Genomic DNA, 10,918 nt, shown 5'->3' on the forward strand with positions numbered 1-10,918 from the left:
TTTCCTGATTGCTCTCTGCTGTTTACTCATCTGATTTCTATTAGCTCTTGATATTTTTAAAAAATAATGGTAAAAAATGCCAAACACGCTACGGCAAGAAGCAAGAGAGCCAGAAGAGTTAGTTGACAATACCGGCCACTTTAACCATCGGTTTGGAAATGCACAGGGGGAAAAAAATCACACATGCACTGGTGAAACAAAACACAATAAGAGAGAAATATAATTACAAAAGTTCTGACAGATTCTTGTCACAAATTAATTTTGACCAAACACATGGTTAGCATACTTAAATGTGTCTTAGAACACACATGCATCAACACTACATATGAACATCCTTAGTGATGAAGTCCTTTGAAAAACTTGTCAGGAAGGAGATCCTGCAGCAAGTAGAGAAGCTTATAGATCCACTACAATTTGCATACAGGCCTTGTAGAGGTGTTGATGATGCAGTGGTCACTCTGTTGAACTACCTTTATCGCCATCTTGATGGCGCCAAAGCTCATGCTCGGCTCTTATTTATTGATTTTTCTTCAGCTTTTAATACTATCCAGCCACATCTTTTAGTTGATAAGCTTCTTAACCAGTTTAAACTTGATTTTAATCTCGTTGGTTGGATTTTAGACTTTTTAACTGACAGATCTCAGTGTGTGAGGGTAAACGGCTGTTTTTCCAAACAGCTGAACTCTTCTACTGGCTCACCACAAGGTTGCTGTCTCTCTCCTCTACTGTATATTTTGTACACTAATGACTGTCGCAGTACACAGGCCAACAGGCATTTCATTAAATACGCAGATGACACAGTCATTGTAAGCCTCCTTCATGGTGAAGAGGATTCCCATGGGCCTGTTGTGGATGAGTTTGTTTCGTGGTGTGATCAGTCATTCTTAATGATTAACACCTTAAAAACCAAGGACATGGTTATTGACTTCAGGAAGACATCGCCCCATCCTGTGCTAACAGTGGTAAATGGTGCAGCCATTGAACTGGTGGACAGTTATAAGTATTTGGGGGTTGTTCTTGATAAGGCTCTGTCCTTTGAGTCACATCTTGCTGCTACAGTGAAAAAGGTTCAACAAAGATTGTACTTTTTAAGGAGGTTGAGAGGTTTTAATGTTTCATCTGAAATGATGACTCTTTTTTATAAAAGTTTTATTGAATCTGTTTTAACCTTCTGTATCATTGCTTGGTACGGTAATATGTCCCTGAATAATAAGACCAGACTTAACAACCTGGTTAAAGTGGCTGGTCAGATCTCAGGGAGGCCTCAGGTCCAGCTTGTGGACTTTTATAACAGGCAGGTGCTGAGGAAGGCAACCTCTGTCCTGTTGTGTTCAGATCATCCTCTCTTTAATGATTTTCAACTGCTTCCATCAGGTCGTCGTTATAAAGTGCCTGCAGTGAAGACAAAGAGACATAGACTGTCTTTTGTACCTAGTGCTATTATCATAGTTAATAACACTAAACCATAAGTGTTGTTGCCATTGCACATTGCACTTTTTTGATGAAAAATCTAGGTTGTTTTATCAGGCTTATATTATATTATTTTGGTGAGTGTATGTGATGTGTTGGTTGTCTGTTTGTTTGTTTGTACGGACATACTGCAAATCAATTTCCCGTTAGGGACAATAAAGTGACCATTGACCACTGAGCGGGTGGAGGGAGGTTTGGAGTCTTCACACATCCCCGTTCTCTGTTGCCTGTTGGGGTGGGGGGGCTGGGAGGAGGAGTTGGCCGTCCGATTGGGGTCTGGAATGTGGGACCTCCCTGCTGCTGCGGAGTCGGGGTGGTCTGCTTCTCTCCACCCCAGGGAAAAGGGTAACACTACCTAGATCTGGGTGCAGTTTCCCCCTCTAGGGGCAAGGGTACCTAGACCTGGGGCTTAGAGTACGCTTGGGGAGTGTGATTGTGTGTACAGTGTCTATTTATGTCTGACTCCACGTTGGGTGAGTGTTGAGTAATTGCATATGAGAGCATGAGGGTGGGAATGGATGTTTGTATCTGTGTGTGCCTGTTTGTCTGTGTCTATATGTCAGGTTGGGTATCAGACGCCACCTCTCTGGGGACATCTCAGGTACTCCAAGGTATGGAGGACTATCTCCCCCCACCACTCCCCCTGCCAGTGGCAGACGCCCTTAGACATCAGTAAGTAAGTAAGTAAGTAAACTTTATTTATTAAGCACTTTTCGCAGATAGACAATCACAAAGCGCTGTACATAAATATTAAAATAAACAATAAAATCGATAGACAATGTACACAATATAAAAGATCAAATGTAAATAATGTAAAAATATAAAATATGAAGAGATCAACAAAAGGCTTGTTTAAACAGAAAAGTTTTTAACTGTTTTTAAAACAATCCACAGAGTCAAGCAAACGTAACTGTAGTGGTAAACTGTTCCACAGCCTTGGTGCAACAGACTGAAAGGCTCTGTCCCCTTTTGTCTTCAGTCGTGTACGGGGAACAACTAAGAGACTTTGAGTCTGTGAGCGGAGATGACGAGCAGCAGTGTATTTTATAAGAAGCTTGGATAGATAATCTGGGGCCTGGCCATTTAGTGCTCTATATGTTAAAACAAGAATTTTAAAGCGAATTCTAAACTCTATTGGGAGCCAATGTAAAGAATATAAGATGGGAGTGATGTGAACACGCTTGGTAGAACGAGTTAATAGTCTGGCTGCTGCGTTTTGTATTGCCTGAAGGCGAGAGAGATGATTTATCCAAGCTAGTAAACAGGGAATTACAATAATCTAGGCGTGATGACACAAATGCATGAATTAGTTTTTGCAGTTCAGCTGAGGAAACCATATGTCGCAGTTTAGATATGTTTCTTAAATGATAGAAACAGGAACGAGACAAAGATTTTACATGAGAGTCGAGGCCCAGAGAAGAGTCAAATATTACTCCGAGATTTCGAATATTTGACTTGACAGATGGACACAAGGATGCAAGAACCTGACTGATTTTAGAATGTAGCTCAGGAGGAGCTATGATCATGGTCTCGGTTTTGTTAGTATTTAGAACAAGGTAGTTGCTTGAAAGCCAATCAGAAACCTGGGTTAAGCACTGGACTAGGGTGGACAGCCTATCCAGCTGATGAGGCTTAAAGGACATATGGAGCTGAATGTCATCAGCATAAAAATGATAAGACAGGTCGCTAAAAGATTGAATGATACCAGCTAAAGGAAGCATATAAAAAGAAAATAGTAATGGACCTAAAACTGAACCCTGTGGGACCCCACAGGTCAGGGCAGCAATGTCAGAGGTGAACCTATCAGTCCTAACAGAAAAGGTCCTGTCTGATAAGTAGGAAGAAAACCAGTCTAGGGCAGAGCCAGATACACCAGCCAAAACCTTGAGCCTGTTGGTGGGATTTTGTGATCGATGGTGTCAAAGGCTGCACTAAGATCAAGCAAGATGATCACAGAACAATTCCCTGCGTCAGATGCCATTAACAGATCATTATAGACTCTTAGGAGAGCGGTCTCTGTAGAGTGCTGCTTTTGAAAGTCAGACTGAAAAGGGTCAAGGATGTGTAATTTACATAATAGAGACCTGAACTGATTTTCAACAATTTTTTCAAGTAATTTACTTAAAAATGGCAATTTTGAAATAGGTCGGTAATTACTAGTAGAGCTAGGATCAAGGTTCTGTTTTTTTAACAGAGGAGTTACCTCAGCATGTTTAAAATAAGATGGAACACAGCCTTGCCTCAGTGAACTGTTGATGATGGATAGTAAAGTGGGACCAATGCTGGTGATAGACCCAGACAGGACAGAGTGAGGTAATATATCCACAGAGCATGAAGAGGATTTCATTTTACCTAAAACTATAATTAAGTCATTTAGTGTGATTGGAGAAAAGGAGGTAAATGATCCAAGACAGCAAGGGGTGTCATCATAAGGGGAGGCACTTGAGGAAATTTTGGATTTCAAGTCCATCACCTTATTTACAAAGTAATTGAGGAAAGTATTACAATCTTCATCAGAAAGCAGCAGAGCATGCTGGGTTGGAGGAGAAACAATACTGTTGATGGTATCAAATAGAATTCTTGAATTATTTTTATGACGATTTATAAGATTATTGAAGTAAGAGGATCTGGCCTCTTTGACTGACTCATTATATAGGTAAAGTAGTTCTTTAAAGTGCTCACGATGGACAGTCAGACCAGTGGACTTCCACAGGCGCTCTGCTTTTCGATAGGAGCGTCGAAGACCACGAGTCTGATTATTTAACCACGGTGTGCGGGAATTAAGAGAGCAATAACTGCTTTTGAAAGGAGCAACCTGATTTAAAATGGCAAGACAGTGTTCATTAAAAGAATTAGTTAAAAGCTCAACCTCATTAGAAGAACTTTTAAAGTTAAAAAGAGAGGAAAACTCAGAAATTGTAGAGTCGTCAATAAAGCGCCTGCGCCTAATAGAACCTTGAGGATGGGACTCTGAATTAACAGATACAGTAAAAGAGACTGACTTATGGTCGCTAAAAACAACTTCATTTAAGTTCATGTGGTCAAGGGAAACACCACAGGTGAAGACCAAGTCCAAAGTGTGCCCAGCCCTATGAGTAGGCCCTGCTACATGCTGAACAAAGTTGAAAGAGTCCATAATGCTCAGGAACTCCTTAGTGGTACTGTTTGTTGAGTCATCCACATGAATGTTGAAATCGCCAACAATGATATTGGTGGTTCTCGGTGTCCGGGGATGGGCGTTCAGGTACACACCGGCTCACTCCTGGTGGCTGCTTGTCGGGCCTGGAGCCTGGGGCTTCGGGGCCCAGTCCACTCTGGCACAGCTGGCTGCCGGCGGAGCTCACGGGCACATCACTGCAACTCCCTCTGGCTTCTGCTCCGCGGCTGCTGAGTGACCCCTCATCTGAGGCTCTCCTCAGCTCTTTCCAGGATAGTGGCGCGGCTGCCCCTCCATTGGTCTTCCTTGGTCTCTTGTGCTCTGAGGGCCTCTGGATGTCTGGAGCCTGGATCTCCTCCATACCTGCTTCATGCCCTGGAGGACGGGCTATGGCCCCCCACACCCTCTAGCAGATTGTCACGGGTGCTCACACACACAAACTACACCTTTTTTGGCTGCTACCTCAAAGCACACTGTGCGCTGTAAATCTTACGTGCTGCACAATAATATTCAATATTTAGTATTTACTGTTATATTCACATAGATTATCACGATGATGTTGTTTATTATATTGCTCTGTTTTTTTGCTTGTTTTCTCTTTTTTCTTTCTCAACAGGTGATCCAGGTGATTGATATATGTATTTTTTGTCTATTTGTTTCTTTGGTTTTTGATTTTTGCCCTTTATCACCGTTCCTCTTCCCTGCTGTTTTTCTTCCCCTACACTGAAAAAAAGGCCATGTTGGATTTACTTGATTCAATAGTGGACATTGGTTGCACACAAATGTTTTGCTTTGGCAGAAACTTAAACAACTGAGTTCAATCAACACAACTTGTTCATATTCAATACACCTGTGCATTTTGTGTTCATAAAACACAATTGAAACATGTTTAGATGAAGTAAGCTGAGCTCTTGGAATATTTTAATCCTTCACAATTTTGTCATTTTATTTCAACACTATTCAATAACTTTTACCCCAATACTACTTGGTCACTTAAATACTACATGTTGTCTTCATATTACGTAATGTTCAACAAAGTCTAGATCCTGGTTACCATAGAAATTGAATGGATGTACAACAACTACCATCCTCCTGTCTTTATCCTGGTTGCAGGGGGGCTGGGAAATAACCCTGAAGTGATAGGTTACAAGGCAGGGTACACCCTGGACAACTCATAAGTCTATCACAAACAACCATTTGCACTTACATTGACAGGCAATTTAGAATCACCAGTTAACCTGACTCTAACAACTGCATGACTTTTAACTGTGGGAAGAAACCAGAATACCCAGAGAGAAACCAGTGCAAACTAGCCAGACTGTGGATTTGAACCCAGGATCTTCTTACTGTGAAGCAACAGCACAAACCACCATGCCACCAATCCAGACTTAACAAAAGTAGGAAAGCTATGATTTCAAGGCTTGATGCAGAATTTTTTTGTACGTTTTTGTCCTTGACAGGTTAAACCACAATAAATAGCGACAGCATACACGTGCTGTGTGTGTGTAATTGTCTGCCTCTTATAACTCCAGTGATTTTCCTGCAGTTTGACATCTCGTGCGATCTTGTGAATTTCATGAGTTCAGCAACTAACCACTCTTACTAGATTGTATCATGTCATCTCAACAAGAACAAATTAAGTTGTTGAATTTCATACAGATCCTTCATGATTTAATTACGTTTATAGAAACATGATATTATTGTGTTTAAATTACAAGTTAGACTTTTTTAATGTAACAACCACCCAATTTGCTCGATTTGACTTAGATGGATGCCTTCCTGAAACCACGATCCAAAGCGTACGAGACTGAAAGTTATTGACTTACTTCACTCGAACATGATATGAACAATTTAATCTAGTCTCTCTGCATATCATGTAGTTTCTACACTATATAGTTACACTTAACTTTAAAGCATGAGGCACTTATGTTAAATACACGCAAGATGTTTACGTAAATCCAAGAGTTGGCCAATCCCTTTTTTTCAGTGTACCTCTCTTTCTTTCTCCCTTTTCTTTCCCCGAGTCATGTCTGTCCCGTGTGTAACAAGTGAAAATAAAATAAACAATAAAAACAAAGGTCAATCAAATGGACCAATACGGCAAGGCTCGGATGGTCCATTTGGTAAAGTAAATCCGTTGGGCATCTTTCTTGGCCTTTAGACAATAATTCTGATGGCAAAAGAACCAAACGGGACAGGCAAAAAAAAACGGAAGGACGGAGATATTTTTTTCAAAACTGCACGTGTGGACGGGATTTAAAAAAAAAAACAAAAACGGAAAATCTCTGTTTTCAAAAATACCAGTGTACGTGTGGACGTAGCCTAAACAGTAGAGATGTTTGTAGCTTTACGTTAGTTGGACTGACCGGAAGCAGGGTCCATGCGTCACCACTAACCGGATAGAATTTTGGATCGGTTCAGTCCTGCATGTGCTTGCAAAGGTGAATGCAGGAAAGACTCGAATGCTTTTTAGTTCTCAAGTAAGAAGCCACACTTTTCACCTTCTGGAAAGAAGTTGAACTCTATGTGAATACAATCCTTTCTTCTCACACCAAAAAAGCTTTAAAAACCATCAATATTTGTAATATGTTTAATGTCTTTGTTTGATTATTCAATGTCTCACACCCCTCTCTCTTTTTTGCAGTCTATTGCGCATTCTCTCCTTGATGTTTTATATTTGTTGTTATTGTTCTTCTTGAAATAAAGTTGGAAGAAAAAAAAGTTCTGCCCTCTTTGTTTATGCGTTCAAGCCCTGGCTTCAAGACTTCTGATTGGCCAATATTTCTACACGGTTAGGATTATATCGCCACCTGTTGCTTTGGCGTGCTCCTTACAGCGTTTGCCTTTGTTTTTTTTTGGGGGGGGCGGGGGTGTTTACATGTGGACGGAGATATTTTTTTCAAAACTGCACGTGTGGACGGGATTTTTTTTAAAAACGAAAACGGAAAATCTCCGTTTTCAAAAATACCAGTGTACGTGTGGACGTAGCCTAAACAGTAGAGATGTTTGTAGCTTTACGTTAGTTGGACTGACCGGAAGCAGGGTCCATGCGTCACCACTAACCGGATAGAGTTTTGGATCGGTTCAGTCCTGCATGTGCTTGCAAAAGTGAATGTGAGAGAAACGATCTCCTGGCTGCATAAGCAAATATATTTAAATATCATCCGTGATATCCAGTGATCATGAACTCTGAGTACGAGGATAGCTCCGCGTTATCCCCGTGGAATCTGGGGACGAGGAGGCGGAGGAGGTATCGGAGGCAGAAACAGAGCAGCTGGGGTCCAGTTCCGACTCGGATGAAGATGAAAGCGGAGAGAAATGGATGAAACAGCAGCGGCTGAAGATGAAAACGGACGGGAAATGGATGAAACAGCATGGACTTCAAAAATGGAAAAATATCTTGGTCTCCCACAGACGCTGAGACGTTCCGCTACATCCCAGCAGCCACTGGTCTGATCCCGGGACCTACACGCTATGCCACCTCCCGAATCGTTGACCCCATATCCAGCTTCGCACTGTTGCTAACGGATGAAATCGTGCAGCATATTGTGTCCATGACAAACCTGCATGGGAAACGCAAAATCCCAGGCTGGCGAGATATAGACGCAGAGGAATTTCGGGCTTATGTGGGGCTGCTCGTTTTGTCCGGTGTTTACAGGTCAAAACATGAATCAACGATCAGCCTCTGGAGTGAGAAATGGGGACGGAGCATTTTCCGGGCTACGATGTCCGAGAAGAGGTTTCAACACATCAGCAGAGCAGTGCGGTTCGATGACAAGCTATCCCGCCCCCCACGCCGTGTTGACAAGTTGGCTCCCTTCCGCAAAGTCTGGAATATGTGGACGCACCGCCTGGAGATGCTGTTCAGCCCAGACAGAGATCTCTGTGTGGATGAACAACTCGTCGCGTTCAAAGGCAGGTGCAGCTTCAGGCAGTACATGCCAAAAAAGCCAGCCAAATATGGTATCAAGATTTGGGCAGCCTGTGATGTCAAAACATCCTACGCCTGGAGACTGCAGGTGTACACGGGCAAACCAGCTCCAGATCGTGTTGAAGTCAACCAGGGGATGAGGGTGGTCCTGGACATGACAGAGGGGCTCCAGGGACACGTCGTCACCTGTGATAATTTTTTCACTTCCTGTGCACTGGCAGATGAGCTACTCAAGAGGAAAATGGCCCTGGTTGGCACAATTCGCCAAAACAAGCCCGAGCTTCCACCTCATTTGCTCCAGGCAAAAAAGAGAGCGCTCTTCTCCTCCATCTTCGCTTTTACGAAGACCCACACACTTGTGTCTTACACGGCCCGACGAGGCAAGAATGTGCTGCTACTAAGCACAAAACACCGCCGTCAGACGTGAGCACTGAAGGAAGAGAAAGCCCGTCATAATCCAAGATTACAACAAATGCAAAGGAGGTGTGGACAAACTTGATCAGGTAGGTGTCATTACGCACCAGTTACGCACATATTTATTCATTCTTGCTCATATATTCTTGTCTGAAATATATGTAAGTTTTATGTTTTATGTTTTTTTGTTTTGTTAGGTTGTTGGCACCTACTCCTGCAGGAGGAGAACAAATTATTGGCCACTGGCCTCTTCCACAACCTCCTCGATGTTTCACTTTACAATGCCTACGTCCCTGTGGACATCAATCGAGCCATCCTGGCAGAAGCAGAAAGGATACAAACGGAGGCTCTTCATTGAAGAAGTGGGAGAAATGCTGGTGAACCCGCACATTGTAAAGAGAGAGCGCCTTCCCCGCTCATCAGCCGCTGCAGCAGTAGTCACACAAATGACTGCAGCGGCTGCAGGCCCCTCTCCCATCATTAAATGTAAGGGCAGGAGGCAGTGCGAATTTTGCAAAGAAAAAAGGAGAAGAATTGTCAACACCTGCTGCAAATGTGAGAAGTATACATGCAAGGACCACAGTGTGTCCATTTGCAACAACTGCTCCGCCTGAGCAGGACTCTCACACCCAGACACATACTACCTCGCTCTCTCTCTCTCTCTCTCTCTCTCTCTGTCGCCTTCTCCCCATCCCCAACAACATAAATGTTCATGTTTGTCTTTCTAAAATAAATGTTTTTCTAGTTCAAACTGATCTTGTATTTTTATTTACGTTATTTTTTATTTTATTTTAGAACGCAAGGTAATAAACATTTAGTGTGGAAAAAGTGAAAAACATCATATACCATTATAGGTTATGATTATTACATTTACTGCAAAAAAAGTAAAAACAAATAATGTTGAATCAAAATCAATGTTGGTGCCAATCTAAAGGCCTAATTATAATAGCAATGAAATATTTCTTGAAATGTATTTTATGGAAAATATTTTAGTTATTTGGGGGGTTTTCGGTTAAAAAACAGTGCAGCTATGTAAACAGAAGCTATGTGCAGCTTCAAAGGGTCAAAACCCCCAAAATATAATTATACTTGATATGAATGTCTTAGGCAGAAGTAGTTTTAAAAAAACTGACTCATTTAAAGTGGAAAACAATATTAATATATAACATTTTTATAGCACTTTTTGGGAAGCTGCCAGTTTTTGTCATTAGGATATTTAAGGATCTCCTTAGGGTTAAAGGGGACATGCAATGCTACACATAACTGACATAGATGTAACACCGTGTGGGGAGCTGGATTTAAGAAATAAGTTCTTAAAGTTTTAAAAACATGTTTACTCCCATTTTCTGTCAGTGGCGAACGTGACATGTGGTTGTTGCGGCTTACTGACTACTGATGGGAAGTTTAGCTCTTTTCAGAGATCCGGCTCTTTTGGCTCCTAATTTATTATCATCTGTAGCCTCATATTTTAGCTTTACTAGGCTAATATGAATACTTTGTGTGTTGATAAACCCTTTTGCATTTAGTGTTTTTATGAGAAGCCTTATAATTGCCTAATTTTGTTTATTTGTTCTGTTACAAAAGCAGACATTCTTACTTTTGTTTAGTATTTTAAACAAACTTTTAATTTCAGTTCAACAGAAAAACAAATCTGCAAACAAATCCACAGAACAGAAACAGAACCAAACTCAGCAGCCAGACAGTCTGTCCTCAGTGCAGTTCTACATTCAGAAAAATCAAATGCCTCAGCTGATTCGGTTTCTCCTCTTCGTGAGTACCTGCTGCTTTTTTAAACTGCAGCCAGATGCTGCTTCGTTTACAGTTGTCAGTCATATTTATGTGTTTTTGCAATATACTTGCACTCTCCTCCTCACCGCTGTCCACCGTCTCACTCACTGACTGAGAGGTAGTGATGTGAGGAGCGGTCCTGAAATATCAATACTTCC

General features: G+C 41.7%; 1 protein-coding gene across 1 annotated transcript; it reads left to right on the forward strand.

Moving 5' to 3' along the window:
- The first annotated feature begins 7,834 nt into the window (after positions 1–7,834).
- LOC120441347 (piggyBac transposable element-derived protein 4-like) lies at positions 7,835–8,985 on the forward strand. The gene has a single exon (XM_039615934.1). It carries the CDS (start codon positions 8,002–8,004, stop codon positions 8,983–8,985), a length of 984 nt encoding a protein of 327 aa, XP_039471868.1. The 5' UTR covers positions 7,835–8,001.
- The last annotated feature ends 1,933 nt before the right edge of the window (positions 8,986–10,918 follow it).

The sequence above is a fragment of the Oreochromis aureus genome, linkage group 2 (assembly GCF_013358895.1).
Source record: "Oreochromis aureus strain Israel breed Guangdong linkage group 2, ZZ_aureus, whole genome shotgun sequence".
In the NCBI taxonomy this organism is placed as follows: domain Eukaryota; kingdom Metazoa; phylum Chordata; class Actinopteri; order Cichliformes; family Cichlidae; genus Oreochromis; species Oreochromis aureus.